The sequence below is a fragment of the Oenanthe melanoleuca genome, chromosome 3 (assembly GCF_029582105.1).
Source record: "Oenanthe melanoleuca isolate GR-GAL-2019-014 chromosome 3, OMel1.0, whole genome shotgun sequence".
Taxonomy (NCBI): Eukaryota; Metazoa; Chordata; class Aves; order Passeriformes; family Muscicapidae; genus Oenanthe; species Oenanthe melanoleuca.
This window is the reverse complement of record NC_079336.1, coordinates 61,534,066-61,550,786: the sequence shown is the minus strand read 5'-3', so window position 1 is coordinate 61,550,786 and position 16,721 is coordinate 61,534,066. Positions and strand designations below refer to the sequence as shown.

General features: G+C 38.5%; 1 protein-coding gene and 1 long non-coding RNA gene across 3 annotated transcripts in view; one reads left to right on the top strand and one right to left on the bottom strand.

Annotated features, from left to right (window-relative positions):
• The first annotated feature begins 52 nt into the window (after positions 1-52).
• Positions 53-9,247, top strand: LOC130251889 (uncharacterized). Of its 2 annotated transcripts, none has more exons than XR_008840254.1 (3): positions 53-140; positions 6,124-6,311; positions 8,912-9,247. It is a non-coding gene; the product is annotated as an uncharacterized LOC130251889 (long non-coding RNA). The 2 variants fall into 2 exon arrangements; XR_008840255.1 differs by having other exon boundaries at positions 134-223.
• MAP3K5 (mitogen-activated protein kinase kinase kinase 5) overlaps positions 2,616-16,721 on the bottom strand; it is a 94,481-nt gene continuing 80,375 nt past the window's right edge. Inside the window, exons 24-30 of the mRNA XM_056488900.1 lie at positions 14,971-15,156; positions 11,442-11,547; positions 8,892-9,132; positions 6,067-6,179; positions 5,057-5,169; positions 4,107-4,183; positions 2,616-3,430 (exon numbers count right to left, since the gene is read on the bottom strand). Coding sequence (XP_056344875.1) covers positions 3,370-3,430; positions 4,107-4,183; positions 5,057-5,169; positions 6,067-6,179; positions 8,892-9,132; positions 11,442-11,547; positions 14,971-15,156 — 897 coding nt within the window. The 3' untranslated portion in view covers positions 2,616-3,369. The remainder of the gene's footprint in view (positions 3,431-4,106; positions 4,184-5,056; positions 5,170-6,066; positions 6,180-8,891; positions 9,133-11,441; positions 11,548-14,970; positions 15,157-16,721) is intronic.

Genomic DNA, 16,721 nt, shown 5'->3' with positions numbered 1-16,721 from the left:
GGGACCGGCGCCCGCGGCCCAGGAGCAGCCGCCTCTCACGGGCTGGAGGCGCTGATGCGGCGGCGGCGGTGCGGGGGCGGCCGCCCGCACTCCCGGCCCCCGCGGCGGCCCGGGCTGCCGAGGTGCCGCTGTTCGCACAGGTGCGATTTTTTAATTTTCCTTCAGAGCAGCTCCTGCCGCATCGGCACAGCTCGTTCGGTACCGGCGCCGAGAGGAACAACAGGTTTGGGGATGCTCGCCATCTCGACAGTGGGTGGGAGGAGTGGCGGCCGCCTCGCAAGCCCGGGCGATGCGCCGCATCGTGTGGGAAAGAGCTGCACTGCTGTAGACTCGTTCCTGCGGCACGTGCTCTTAAACAGCCGGCTGTAATGCTGCGTGCAACGCCTTGCTTCCAAAAAAAAATCGCTCTGTGAAGAGCTGTCGGTGTATCAGTAGTCACTTCTCTAAAGGTCACGGTCCTGTTACCTTTCCTATGAGTTTGCCTTAACTTGCTTTATGTTGCTTTTCAGGGTCATAAGAGTGTTTGTCTTTAAAATGTTCTAGTCTGCATCAAAACATCATTTAATTTTGCATCTGCTTGTAGGTAGCGCTAATCATCAGAACTACAGTTGAAGGGGGGTATGTGAATCGGAGAACTCAGGATGCAGCTGTGGATGCAGGAAGATGGGCAGCTCCCTTAGTCTGGTGAGCTTGGACCAAGCCAATTTCAGCCACCATGCAGAGCATCCTCCTTTCACAAACTGCTAAATTCAGAGCACAAGGTCTTCTAGGGGAAGGGAAGATTAGTATTTTGTTGTTGCACCAAGAGCCATCTGTGCTCTAAAACAAGGAGTTTGTGACTTGGGTGATAAACACACCCTGTGGCTTGTGGGCAGGGGAGTGTCTGTAATAAAGAATAGGCTGGGCTCCATGCTGAAAGGTGCAAAAGAGCAAAATTAGCACTGCCTTGGTCGAGTTTTCATTTCTGTGCCCTCTTAAGGGTGGTGTAAAGGTGTCTCTCAGTCAACTTGAGCCCTGGATTACAGCAGCAATGATCAAGGACTAAGAGGTTATCCAAATCCAAACCCAGTGGTATGCCCTATGTGTCAAAATGTTGCCCTCAGCAAAATCCTGCACTAACGCAATCTCAAATCCCCCACTTGTGGTCCATCTACCCACCAGCATATTCTGGGAGCCAGGCTGAAGAATCCCAGGTGACCTGTCTGATGCATACCATACCAAAGAGTTATATCATGTTTTGTCTCAGAATGTAAAAATAACATCTGGTATAATCTGTATGAAGTAGCCTGATGTAGGGATCTTACATAAGCTTTTGTGCACAATTTAGTATCTGTACGGATTAGCTGTGCTGCTCAGGGAACCACATTCAGACCAGAATTGCTGGAGGAGCATAAATGTATATGGCCAGGGCATGGATCAGATCTAACAGTGTATCACCATGGAGAATACAGAGCTGACTGCTGAGCAATGCTGCAGAAGCCACCTCGGGTCTGATGAAGCCAGCAGAAAACTAGAGGAATTAATTCCCAGCTGGTGCCAGGCTAGGTCTCATGGAGACACTCAACGGAAATCTCGATCACACTCCTTTCTCCCTTACATAGCTGGCATTTCTGAGCATTCTGAGTCAGAGAGAACAGGCTGCATGCTTTCCAAGTAAACAGAGCAGTGCAACTACCTTCCAGTCATACCGCATGAAAACAGAGGTTTTCAAAGCTGAACCAACACAGCATCATGCTTTACACAAAAATCAAATTAGGGAAATTCATTGTCTTAGAGTTACTTCTCAATGGGTACAGTCTTTTTTAAGTTTTGGGTTTTACAAGTCAGTTTCCACCACTGGTCTTTCTAATGTTTAAAATTACCTTGAAACTGTATTGTTTTCTGCTATAATAGAAGTAGAAATTAGTAAACAGTAGCTGTGTTTCTCATGAAATACAGTGAAGTTTTCTGAATTAGTTGAATACATTTGTGCCTAAAAATCAGTAGAACCATCTTCAGATAAAAAAAATCTGACTAAAATTATTTAATCTACTGTTCTTTATCTTAGTTTTTTTAATACATAATTGTTGCATTTTAGCCAGCAAAAGTTACTGTATACATGTTAGGACAACATGTTTATGTTTTTAAAAAAAATAGTTTTCTTTGAAAATACCTGCTAGACCTGAAAAATTAAGAGCATAAGCCTTTTACTGGTTACCAAGGCTTATGAAGGAAGAAGCAGCTTCTTGTCCAGGCAAGTCTTACCCACAATGGAATTTTTGCAGCTGCCCCAGAAGAATCTGTTGATACCCAGTGCTAGAATGGTGGAGCGACAATGACAGTGGATGGACAGGGAACACCACCACCCTCTTTCATTGCATGTGAGAAAAAAAAAATCATTGCATAAACAAAAGCAGAAAAATAAACAAAAGGCCACAATGACTATTCAGTGCATGGAGGCAGGACTTTTCATTTCTCAATCAAGTACAGCACCCAGAGAAGAATTTTGTTTGGTCTTGGCTTTTTGGTACAGGAATTAGACTGAATAGAAAAACCAAGAAAATATTCAATGCTAGGTCTATACTCAAATCACAGTAAGTTTAAGATGTGTCAGAAAGGTTCCATTGATACTCAGATGAATTTTTTTCCTTTTTTTTTATTCCAACATTTTCCAGTTCCACACCACCGTTATTATTTTAGAAGCCCAAAAATATAGGAAAAAGTAAGTCTTAGGTTATTTTTATTTTCAATTGTGTATGTCAGAGATAGCTTTAGAACAAGCTAACATTACTGTGGTTCAGGTGTATACAACTGGTACAGTTCAGTAGTACATAAACAACTCTAAAACAAATGCACCATGGAACTTAAATTACCAAAAATAAACAATATTAAACTATGTAGGGCGGTAGATAAAAACAATTACCTTTAGGTCTTGCACACTAAAAGAAAAATATCTAATTATGATTGATATTATGAAGCTCTACTACAGATAATATTGAGATATATTACAAAGAAATTGAAAAGTTATTGTCACATTTTGGTTTTGTTCCAGTGATGTACTGTTACATGAAATCTTACATCAGTTTGTCATGAAATTAACATCTGCTTACTTTAACTACAATATTTCATGAGTTCATAACTTTTGTGTGTATGTTTTCTAAAAATTTTTGAAAAACTTGCATGTAAAAACATTTAAAGTAAAATAATGTTGCAGGTTGTTTACAGATTCCTTACGGATTATAGGAGTAAAAGCAGTCAGGAAGCTGCAGTGTTTTTAACATTGGTAAACAAATACTGGATTAAAGTGCAACAGTCCTTCTGACAGCACACCTGCTCTGGCTGAAAGGAAATCTTTTCATCTCTGCAGAGAAGCAAAGCAAAATATCAGTGTCAGGTGTGTTTCTCTCGAAAGTCAGTGATAGCCTTCCAGAGTGTGCACAGCATTCCTCCTCTGCAAAGAAAAATCATAAAGACACTCAGGCACAATGACACTCTCTAGCCTGAAAGCCTTCCAATTGAGGTGCTTTCTGATTTTCTTGCTCTGGTTTTGATCAACAATATTCAGTGGGAAGGCTGATCAAAGGTGATGAAATTCAACATGCATTACTCAAACAGAGAACAGAGTCCTTTTCTGATTAAAGGACAGGGCAATCTTTCCACTTGGCAGATGCCTGCTGTCTGGAATTCAGACTTCTGGTCCAAAGGACTTGCATAACCCACATTTCACTTCCAACATGATGCAAGTTGGTGACCTATACACCTGCCATAATTAGGTGAAATGTGGTGTTACTTACAGTCCATGAGATACATTTCTTAAGTTTGATGATGATAATAAACTACAGAAAAACTTTCTAGCTCTACTTTTTAAAATAAAAACAAGGCTCTAAGAGGATATCCAGTGTTTCCAGCTGTAAGGTAAATGCTTTACCTAAAATTTTGCCTTCAGTAGAAAAAGCCTATTTTAAGATTTAAACAGTATCAGCTGTTTGGCAGAAATGTATCAGCATACAAAGACATACTGGAAAGTGTTACTTGTTTTAAATTAACAGTACACAATGAATAAATAGTGACTCAGTATTGGTTAATTTTTCTTACAAAGCACAGTTCATTTAACTGTGAAGCATTACCTCAGTCTCAAACATTTCAGATCCTCTCGTGTAACATAGCAGAGAACATCTGTTAAGGTATAGTCTTCAGCCAAGAACTGCAGAAAGAAATTTAAATGAACATTTTGTTAGAAATATTATTTAAATTCCTAACTCATCTTCCTAGAATCACCTGCTCCTAAAAATAGAAGGTTAAATTTGGGAAAAACCTAAAATTGGGCTGAAATGTGGTACATGTAACAGAAAAACATTGTTTCTACAAATACAGTAAAACTACTTAAAATTTTACACTGTATATTCTGCATTGGCCTACCAGGCACAGTTTCAAAGAAATAATGCTTTTATAGCTACTCAAAACCTTTGTCAACTGGCATCTCTATTGTTACCACTGGTATCTCAGAATCACAGAGTTCACTGAACACAAATTAGACTGTAAGGAACACCACATTTAACCCATGAGGAAATGAAAACAGTTAAGACCTGCCTTTTCAAAAATGACGTCTAAATTTGGTGTAATTGAACTTGAGAAACCTTTGGTCGGATCTGTAGGAGTGATAACTACATGCAGGTATTCCTGAATTAGCTGAAGTCCTCAACACCTCTAAAGTTATATAATTTGCTGCAGAGCAGACTGATCTACTTCAGGGTATTTCACTACAGCACAGTTAGCTAAGGGTGAACGTGTATCCTGTATCATCAGCAGGAATGCTGCAGTGTGTAAAGATGCTGAATACCCAGGAGTGTCTATTTACCAGGTTATTTTGTTGCTTTATTCATAATCAGATTTAGGGACTATTAATGGTCCTGTATATTTATGAAGGCCTTCACATTCACGGCTTTTTCCTATCCTCTGAAAACAAATTAAATCTCTCAAAATGTGCTAAAGTAATTTAAAAGGTTTGGCATTTTTTTTAATGGAGTCACAGAACAGCACTGCAAGTGAGCCAGGCAGTGAATAGGATAATTGCTACCTTGTTTATGGTGGCCTCGTCAGCTCCATGGACTCTCAGCCAGTTTATGAGATCAGGGTCTTCGGTCCCTGTGCCACTGGAATGACGATGACAGACAGACAGCCCAGGAATATCTGCAACAACCATATTTGAGACAAGGTTTTGTGTTGCCAAAGCAACCTCTTCTCATTTTTGACTCCTCAAGCACTTTCTTCAGGAAGCTTTCCCTTCAAGCTCAGAATACCAGTATCCCCATAAATAAATGCTAATTCCCAAAGAACACACTTAATTACAAATTATAGACAGTTATACATTAATTTCTCTACAACTGTTCTAAGGGTACAATTAAAGTAGTGTGAACATTGACACACACAAATTTTTTCTGCCCTCTTCTGAAAATGACTTTGCTAGTACAAGGCACATCAGTGTCACTGTCACTGTTTCTACACAAAGGTTGTGGCATCAATTAACTGAACTGTTCAGTGTAACTCATACAATTGCTGCAGAGGCAATGTCTCAGGCTGAGGATCAGCTGCTTTTGGGAAGCAACACTTAGAAGCACATTACACAGAAATATCAAACTGCATTAGCACTTCCACTTTCTTCAGGGCAGACACAGCAAACTCAGCTTCCCCCACTAATGTTTAAGTTGTATTTGCATCTCACCAATTAGATCCTTTTGAACTTTCAATGTAACAATTGGAACAGTCTGTAATTCAAGGAATATTTATCTAAACATACTAGATTATCCTCTTTAGAAATAATATTTATTCAGTAGGATATGAGCCTTGTACTCTTCCATATAACCACAAACAAAAATATCTAAATCATACCATTACTTGTACTGTGATTAACAAATCCAGTGATTTGTTTCCACAATGTACATTCTTACTTCAGAGCAAACCCTACCAGAAGCAGCACAATAAAGCATCTTTGCTGAGACTGGCTCAATAAAATGTGCAGACATTTAGCTGGCACTTTTTCATCTGTAGCCAGTATTGAACTTTTCCTTAAAAATTCTTCCCACTTACCTATTGGCTGTGACCTGAGCTGTAGGTTCCTGATCTCTTGATCTTTTTCTTCTATAGCTTGATGCAAGAGGACTTGAAATTCTCTCTCCTTTTGAACTAACTCCTCCAGTAACCTGTGAAATAATGGGAACAAAGCACACATTTCCTTCAGTAGCTTCAAATTTGCAGGAAAGGAAAGAACTTACTATACCTAAAATGGAAATCTTCCTGACAAAGACAACAACAGACTTCTTCAGTTTGCACAGGTATATTCTTTCATTATAGATTGATTATGACCTATATCGAGATAAAAACATTCATACAGAAGTCCCCTCCACATAAATGCTCACCCACTAAACAAGTGGTATGATAGAAAATGTCAGTGAAATTTCTATAGCTTGTGCTCTGTTTTAAATAAAACTGGAATTGAGAACAAATATCAAAGTGGTTCATAAACTAAGGCCTAAAACTTTGTAAGGAAAAATGCCAGTTCACGTCTCTCCAGCAGACATTTTCAAAGGTAGGGAAAGGGTACAGAAGTGATGAAAATGTGGTGAAAAAATATGGTTGCATTTCACAAATGGGAAAAATTCTCAACCACACAAGGGCTGTCCCTTCTTCATATATAAGGCACTTTGTGCCTGCCCTTTTGGGTTATATTAAGAGTGAGAAAAGAGGAGGCAAAATATTTGCCTACTCCTTTAAGCAATTACTTTGGAGAATGTCAAGCAGAAGTAAATTGAAACTCATGTTTGACCTCCTTCATAATACAAACCCAGAGAGAAACCTTGAGAGATTCAGTGGCTAGCAGCATTTAAGCTGATTAAAGGAAAACAGTCAGGATATAATGGAAAATTAGTGTGTAAAACTGCTGCAATTTATTCTTTTAGAAAGTGGTTTCCTAAAATGCAGGATTTGTGAATCATACGTTATCAGGAACTTGGTCAAAATTTGGACATGGAGAGCACACTCATAAACCTATAATTGACTCCTGACTCTTCAGAAGTTCTGCCTTGCAAGGACTGCAGCATCTTCATCCCTTTCTTGAAACCTCTGGCAGTCTGAGAACTATGTAATAACTGCTCCATTTCAGCATGTTTCATTTTATTTATCCATGCATTTTTTTTTTTTTTATTTATATCAGTTGAGCACTGCAACCTTTTTCTGAAAGTCAGGAATTCAGTTTAAAAATGTGCCACAAATGCCCCTCACCTGCCTTTGCACAGGGGTAAACAGAATCCCACATGACTTCACTGTAAAAATATCTAGTCCTACTTTTAGCTTGCATGCAGGCCTACCAGAAACATATTTGCACTTGAGTGCTTCCACACCTGAGCTAACAAACCTTAACAAGTCCACCCTGCATGGGAAGAGAGCTGCTTGCTGCATCTACACTGCCCCACAGCTTGATTATTCTCAGTGTGAACTGATATCCTGACCAGACAGGTCACCTTTCAGTCAACTTATTCCTAGTCTGTCTATTCTGGTTGAAAAAGACCAATAAAATAATCCATTATTTTCTCCTGATAACTGCTTGCTGCTTATGCCAATACAGCTTTCATAAATATTTAAACAATTGTTTGTATTATTTATTCAAAATTTCTGCATGAATGATTGAATGTGAATATTTGTTCAGAGGTTTTGCATTTGAGAAATTTACAGAGGCAAAATGTTAGCAAAAAATACCTCTACAAGCTGATTATTTCAGAGGCTATCCTCCACCATAAGCTTGTGAAGTAAAGTGAGTCAATCTAAAATATTTATTAATTTCTTTAGGTATATCAATGAGACAATCAAAATACTTCTCAGTGGTCTCAGGTAAAAAAATTGTGACATAAGGACCCCAAAATACTGTCACTTCATTAAAAACCGTACAGTTTAATGAACTACTCTAATTATAGCAAGCTTCTCCGACACATGTAAAGTGCAATTTAACATTTTAATTTCAAATGGAACTGCAGCTCCAAAGAATGTTCTACCAGTGTAACAACTGTCGTATGGAAAACATGTTCTCTTTCTATCAAGGTCACATTCAAAATTTACTGAGTTCAGTAGAAAATCCAGGGTCATAAATCACATGCTGCAAAAGCAAAATATCTACTTTAACCAGACTATTTGGTATATTTTAATGAAAAGAAAACAAAATATATAGAAGATCATTTGGATTTGGATTTTTCTCTGACATTTCTTGAAAGAACAACAAAACCTTAAAGAACCACTTTCACTTGCACAAAACGCAACACATTTCTAAAAAAATATACAGTATCCAAATTTCTTGCTCATTTCTTCTTTTAAACAAAACACCTATTCTCCCCATCATTCTCTGATGAGTAGAACTTATTTAATAAAAAGGTAATGGTTACAGGCAAGCACAGATTCTGCTTGCAGTGATTTCTGTGCATGAAACAAATCTGAAGCAGTTTCCCTGTGGGGTTTATGTGGCTGTCTATTAGCTTGAGTTCACTTGCTGAGAATAGCTATAGAACAGAACAGCAAGTTCTGCCTTAATGGAAACAAAACATAACACCATTCATCAGCCATACAGAGCACACCAAAGAGAGAAAGCAGAAGTTTGGCAGCAAGTCACTTTTTTCCAGATCTTCCCTGAAAGGGCACCTGAAATCATGTCTGACCTTAACTTGCATCACTATGGTTTTTTTGAAGCCCATGAAACTATGTAAGTGATCAGTCACAGCTAAGCAAGGACCATCATTAAAAGGAACAACTTACACTGCAATGGAATTTTGGCACTGTCACTAGTATTCCAGGCTGTATATTTTGAAGGCTAACCAATACATACTGCTGTAAGCAGGCTAGTGCTCCTGTCTCCTGATGTCCAGACTTACCTGTTTGTCTCTAATTTCAGCCTGCCCAGCTGGACACTCAGAGATCTCTGAGCAGCCTGGGAGTCATGGGACACTGTAGAGCTGAGTGTGCTTACACCTGAGGTAGCTACTGCATCTTCCAAGACAATGCAAGGCTGCTGGATGGTTTGATTCTGAGGCTGTTCATCTTGATCTTCAACTTCTATATCATCTTGATCGGCTGTGTCACTTTCAGATGCAAGACTAAAATGTGGCCTCAGTTCTATTAGGATACAAGCAAAAGAAAAAAACACCAAGGATGTTAAACATTAGTTGAATATTAAAACAAAAGCAGACCCAAGTGACTATTACAGATGGTCCTATGGGTTTGGTTACAACAGACCTGAAATTTCTGTAAAAGGAGAACAGATATTTTCTAGGGGTATAAGATCACTCATAACAGCACCTTCATTTATGCAACTATTATTCTGCTATTAAAGGTTCAAGAGCTGTAAAAAATCAACATCTGGATGAATATGATTCCAGATTTGGCTACCATTTAATGTCAAATTGTGCTGAAGTAACATGTACAGCAGTGTTTCTTTTGCTTAATTCCATTCTCAGTAGTTTGTGTTTCCTTACGTGCCTGACTTGAAACATTTTATGAAACAAATAACCATTATTTCTTTTCTATCCAGGTATTCCTGCCGTTGCTGTTCTGGCATATTTAGCATTCCATCATTATAAGAATACCATGTTCACCAAAAAATTGCATCCAAACATAGAGAGGAAATTACAAAAAGGCTAGTTTCCCAACAATTAAAAGCACACCTCCCTTCTACTTATCAGAGGGAACATTACCTATTTTGTAATGATGCACATCCACAAAACTACGAACACAAAGCTATACCCTGTTTTCTGTTATTCCCTGTTTAAACTACCTACCAGAGCCTACCAGGTATGCAAGATATGTACACAAGATCTGACACTCCTACACAACCTATTATTGTAACGACATCTGTTTGTTAATTCTAACTATTTAATGTAAATCTTTCTTCCTTCCTTCAGTTGTGGCTCCTTACTGCTAAGAACTCCCTCTAGTCTCTTCATCAAAATGTACTTTTTTTCCTGAATCACTTGCTTTATGCCCTTTCTGCTGAGTAACTACACTAGCAAGTATGTTTCTCTTCTTCACAAAAGAAACATTTGTTCCTTGATCTATTTCACCTCTTCACTTCAATGCTACACACCTTTTTCAGGGCTGAACATAATAAGATCAACAGTGCTGTGCTTCCTCTAATTCAGGAAAGCAGGTTTATTATACAGCAGTTACCCAAATATTGCTAAGCGAGTATGTCTGAATTTGCTTTGAACTTCTGTTCTTATTGTGAGGATACAGAAGTTCTTTGCCATTGTTTACCACCAGGCAGCATAAAACTGATTTTGTACCATTCCCTTAACATGCCTTCCCTAAACTTTTAGAAGTGTTAAGGCCAGTGATAAATCTCCACATCATACAATTAAAAAAAAAAAAAAAAAAATTATTAAATTAAAAAAGAGTGAGACAAAAGCAAGGGAAAGTAATAAGAAGTAGGGTAAGGCAATTAGGGAAGCAGCAGATGATTAGTGCCTGAAAACTACTGGGGCACAGAGGCTTTTGTTTAAGTTTGACCACCTACAATTAATGCTGAGACTGAGCTGTATGGGGAAGAACAGACTATTAAGGAGGAATTCTACAGTTACTCCTATTACACAGCAATGAAGTACATGCCTATAAGAGGCGTTCAGCATTCTAATCAGTTTCTTTATAACTTGAAAGTAACATAGAAACTCTATTTGTATCTTGTTGGTTGTGCTAGGGATAGGGGAGGTAAGGAGAATAGGAATAGCTGTAACTTGCGATGTAATTTTCAGATCTCTTTACTGATAATCTAAGACTCAACCCACTGCAGGAAACAGGAATGTAAGTCTTCTGACTTAAAGCATTAAATGACATATTTGAAAATATCACCATTAATTCCAGCATTAGAAGTTAAGAAGAAGCATTTGGAAATAGGTAGAGAAATAACAGAATAGGCTACAGTTTCATCTAAACAGATTCCTTCCCGCAGTGAAGCCATACATTCTAATTCCACATTTAAAATACAATGTACAAACTGCAGGCACTGCGGACCTGTTTGTTTGGTTTTGGCAGGTTTCAAGTCAAGGGTTTGGGGTTTTTCGGGGTTTTTTGAGTTTGTTGTTTTTTGGGTTTTTTTTTAGTTTGCTGGTTTTTGGGGGTTTTTAAAAGACAGCTTCTGACCATAAGCAATCGGCAACATTTTGCACCTCAAAAACTTAGGTCCCAGAGCACCTTAACCTACTACTACTCACTGTGTTGAAGAATCATCTAGATTACACATTGTGGAAAGGTGCTTTCCAAAATAGCTGGAACAATACACAGATTAGTTTCTGAATTGCAAAACAGACAATGAACCGGAAAACAGCCACTGCTGGTTTCAAAATCTTCAGTGAAGCATCATAATCACAACTCTAAAGCTTGTTTAAAGAGATCAGCTGATAAACATTTGCTGAGTATCAAGAATGACTCACCTGGGACCAGAATTGTAATAGCAGTCTGCACAGCTTTTCTTATTATGCTGTCCAGTGCAAACATCCAATGTGGCTTTATATTATGATTTCGGAGAACTTTATTTACCTAGTAAGAGAAAATTCAGTTCAGATATTACATACCCCACAACTTAAAATGAAAATATATGTCATATAAGGTGTTTAAACTTATAAATGCTGTATCCAAGCAGATGATTACAATTATTTCTTGATAGCAACATTCTCAACTTCATCCATTTCATTATAAGTCATGCAATATTTTGTACTTTTCATTGAGTACTGATTCCTGTTTTAGGTGACTTTTAATGGCTGTGATACTTAACCTTCATGGCTGTGGAGAGAAACTTCAAAAGAATGCGAGCAAGGCAAATAACAAGGACTATGTTATGAAAGGCTTGTAGCTGAAGCTAATTAATCTTGTTACTTTTTTGGCATCACTTTTCACTGCTTGCTCTGAGCACTACTTGTCTATTTTCAAGTACTTTTGTAGGAAATATCAAAGAACTAATGTAATGCTGCTCCCACTTAATTATTAAACTAGTTAATTAATGTTAGTTTAAACAATTAGGGAACTTCATTTGTGTGCTGTACCATTTTCTCTTTCCTTATGCTTCTTACTGTGTACAATCTCATGGTTTTTTATACTGAGTTGCTCCTAACCATCTACAGGCCTGCTTAAAAACTGCTTTTAGCCATATCCTTAGATGCCTCTATGGATGCTGCATGCCACTTGCACAGACATCTCTACCTCAAGGAACTGTTTTCCAGCTCCCAAATGACAAGGAAATGCTTAGCCAACAGTAAACAGCAGTAGTACAAAACTCAGTGCTGTTTTCCAGGCACAGAAGCAACCCAAAGCAACAAAGCAGGAGCAGAGTTCAAATAGTTGCAGGAAGCAACAAATATAAATGTATGTACAAAATTATCAAGTTACAACACTATAAAAAAACAGAGCAACTACTGATTACCAAAAAACATGGCAAAAAGATACTTCACTTTTCCTAAAAAAGGGATTAGTACAATTCTCTCATATTGTGATAACCTTTCTGTAAAAAATTACTGAAGTTACACAAATGATGCCTTCAGAGGACACGTAAAAGTTATTAATCCTATTATTTCCACTGCCAAAAAGCAATAGTATTCAGTAATGCAGTAATTTATGCAGGTACCTGCACTGGATTTGGTTGGCATGGAGTTAATTTCTTTCACAGCAGTGCACAGTGCTATGTTTCAGACTGTGACTGAAACAGCCTTGATAACACAATGCTTCAGCTCCTGCTGAGCAAAGCTCACGTGCTGTCAAGGCTGCCTCTCTTTCCTACACTGCCCCTGCCAGGGGGCTGTGGGTGGACCAAAGGCTGGAGGGGCACAGGGCTGGCACAGCTGACCTAGGAAATATTCCCTTATAATAATAATCCCCTATAAAGTCATGCTTGACAATAAATAGAGGCTGCTTTTTCCAAAGGAGCTGTTGCTCAGAGATTGGCTGGGCACGAGTCTGCTGGTGGAGGCTGACTGCTTTTGCAACACTTGTGAGCTTTTTTCCGCTGCTTTCACTTGTTTAAGAATTTTTCTTTTGACCCACAAGTTTTCTCACTTTTGGTCCTTTCTATTTTCTCCCTCTTCCCATTGTGGGGGAGTGAATGAGGAACTGGGTAGGGGCTTTCCTCTACTTGCCCGGCAGGGTCAACCCAGCACAGCAGTGCCTGTGTCTCCTCACTTCTATTGCCAATGGCCACGAGATGGCACTTGGACACTGTGCCTGGATTGGGAGAGCTGTCAGCAGTGCCAGGGGAGTCTGTCCTGGGCCTGACACCTGGACACAGCTGCCCCAAAGGCTTGCCCACTGTCCTCTGGGGCAGCACAACTCCTCTGTGTGAGCACTTTGCACCTTCCCAAAATGACTGCTACCAAGACACTGACATGTTTATCTAAGTGTAATTTTATTGAGAACTGAAGAAGCATAATCTAACTTTGTCGAGATCACAGCCACCCATAGTAATTTGATTTATTTTTATTACATTACAAAATTACTCTTTCTTGGTTGGTCTGATAAGAATGTTGTGACTATTAAACACTGTAACTAAGATCACCTTATTAAGTCCCAAGAGCAAGGGAACTACTTTCCCTCACTTTTAGCAGTACGTCAGTCTCTGCAGCATCTGAGGTCTTGATACTGTCCTGGATTTCAGTGTAGTACTATAGAAGTCTATTGTAAGGCCAAAAGAATTAAGATTGCACACATACAAAGCAAAGTTTTTCTTTTAACTTTCTGTGGGTTTAATAAACCCACAGTTGAATGGTAGATAGTAATGAAAGAGACATCTGTTAAAAAGCAGCAACTTGAAATGATGAAGATAACAGAAAATACATTTTTTACTGATAAGAAAACAAGCCAGGCAATCACTACCAAATAACTGATCCCCAGCAACATCTCTACCAGAACACCAACACAAGTATTTGTACTATTACCCCTCCATTGTTTTCTTGACCTGGTATGTTTGTTTTTTCTCTTCCAATGTCAAAAAAATATTAATATGAGGTTAATAGAAAGAGCTGAAAGCACACTCAAAAGAATCAAAGAGAAAACTTTTGATTTGTAGGAGGATCTCTTTTACAGATTCATGTAACACTTTTTTTTTTCCATAAAAGCATCTAATTCTTAGTGTACTCTATGCAACAATTTACATGCTATGATATCCTTCCTGACAGCTCTTCTACTTGTCTGAGTGCCCCAGATTTAAATTTAAAAGAGTCATCTACCTCAAATACCTACCTGAATTGCCATTTCATTTTTACTACATGACTTCAGTCTGGACAAGTGATACTCAGCACAGCTGCACCCTCCCATGTTCGTAATTCATCTTAATCATTAAGCCTAACTTCTTGAGAAGTAACACTTGAACACATACCTTAAGAAACATTTGCTTTTTGTAAACTAGCTATTTAATGGCTACCTATGCATCTGTTTGGTTGCTCAGTGGAAATGATAAATCTTGCATTTATTAAAATTACTAGTATGGCAGAAATCTGCAGCTAATCAAAAATACTAAAATAAGCATTCAATACAGGATTACAAGGCACACAGACTACTATCAGGGGCAATACATTACTTTGCAAGAGAAGTTTAAGAGATCTGCATTTGTGCAGGATAAACCTGACAATCATTGTTGGTCTTATTTCCCAGAAAACCTTCTAAAATGAGATTTTTTAGAAAGGCTTCCCTGCCTTACTATTATGACACAATATTCACACAATTATTCTGAGCTTTGTATATCTTTAATCAGCAAAATCTCAGTAGTGTTCAGGGTCTGTGTCCTGCCAAAAGATCATGAGGCAACCAAACCAAGTCACTGCTGTGGGTTCAGATTTTGCTTTTACAGTTTCAAACCTCTCAAATATTATTGTTTCAGAAGCTCTGGGTGCAAGTCAAACAAGTTCTCCTTGCTCCTGGTTTGTTTAGGATTTTGAGTTTAGGTGCACAAATTTCTTAGTAAAAATGGCAACTTACAGCATCTTGAAAACCAAAGAGCACAAGCTGCACTTGGCTGATACCATGGCTGTCAAAGTCCAGCTCCAGCTTCAATTTTGAAAGCGTGGTTGCGATGATTTTGCGATCAGTGGACCGTACAAACTCTCTGAGGCTGGAAATGAGTGTTGTGATATGTTCCCATTTTAGCTTGGGTTCTTCAGCTCCCTGGCAGAAGAGAGAAGAAAAGAAATAGTTTTGATAGTCATTTTTTAAAACATACATCCAGAAGGACTTCAGCCGATAATGCCAGGTGGCAATATGGGTTTTCAGAAACTCTGCTGCTGTGGTTGAGGGAAAGGTGCAGCTGCAGGTCAGGTACTGGTGGCAGCAGAATTGCAGCAGCACAGAGCCCTGGGGCTCCCTGGTGATGCAGGCAGGAACTCGATGAACTAGTAGCTGGCTTTGTTTTACATCAGTTGCTGAAGAATATATGCATGTTGTAGTGTGTGTGTGTATCTTTGTACAGAAATGAAAATGTATGAATAAGTGTAGTGTGCACAGGATACTACAAATTACTCATAATTGCAAGCATATACATACTTCGCAGTGCTTCTAATTTCTGTGTGCCTCTCAGAGACAATGTGCAAAGCCTTACAGCAGCATTTTTAAAAAGAGATTAGTCAAAGTTATGCAGGAAGCTCACAAAGGAACTGTTTCTTTCTTATATAATTTCCTAATTTCCCTTAATACAGAACTTCTACTCTTAGCTGCTCTTCAAGCAGGTTTACAAAGATCTCACCTTTCTATTATAAATATTTTGCCTATTTTTAAAAGCTTTTGTGTTTTTGCATGAGCTACCAAAGCAGCAAAAAGCTCAAAAGCATTCTTCAGAATAACCAGCCTAAGTAACTAGGAAGCAGAGCACTGTATTTGCTCTCATAAGTAAAGTTAGGCCAACTGAAAGCAAATTTCAAAGCCAGATCTTAAATTAAGCCAGAGTCATAGTTCAACATGAAGTATTAGATGTTTATTCTGGAGGAAGTAAAGTAAATATTTGTATAGACTAAGGATATCCAACATTGATTTCTGTAAAGAAGGACATACGGTGTTTGGGTCTATTGCATTTGCTGGTTTTATGCCATGAATGTTATGGCTGGCCAGACACCAAGAATTCTTGTTTGCCAGTAACACTGAGCTTTTAAATATAGTCAATTAATTCTGATCAGGATGAAACAAAGATAATTTGATTGAGAAAGGAGCTTTAAAAAAAGCAATAGTTCTAGAGCAGACAAAGATAGTATTGACTAAAACATCAACCTGAGATAAAAGATCCTAGCCTATGATCTTGATCTGCTTTGAAGAATTCACCTGATGATTTTCTATGCAGAAGTGGATCTCTCACTGTTCTGCAGTAGCCAGTCTTCTTTTCAGGTAGATAACTAAAAAGCCATTAGGGCAGATAGGTAAGTGCACACTCTAGCCCTGAACTAGAAGATCCAAGGATCCAAATCCATCAAGGCACTAGGCACTATGGTGATAGGATGAGCAGTAAGACTTGCCAATTAGAAATAGTGACCCATTTTGTGAGGGGCACTCCCCAGCCCTCATACCCAATGACTTTGTTGAAATCTTTCTTGTGAAAAGTGTTCGTGAAGAGAAAAACTCTGTGAAATCCTAAATCCTGATGAGGCCTAACAAGCAAGCCAGGCTTGTTCTATTAGTAATTGCTTGTATTTCTCAAGTGAGAAATGAAGAGCAGCCAGTCACATGAGCTTTGAACTCCTCGGTTC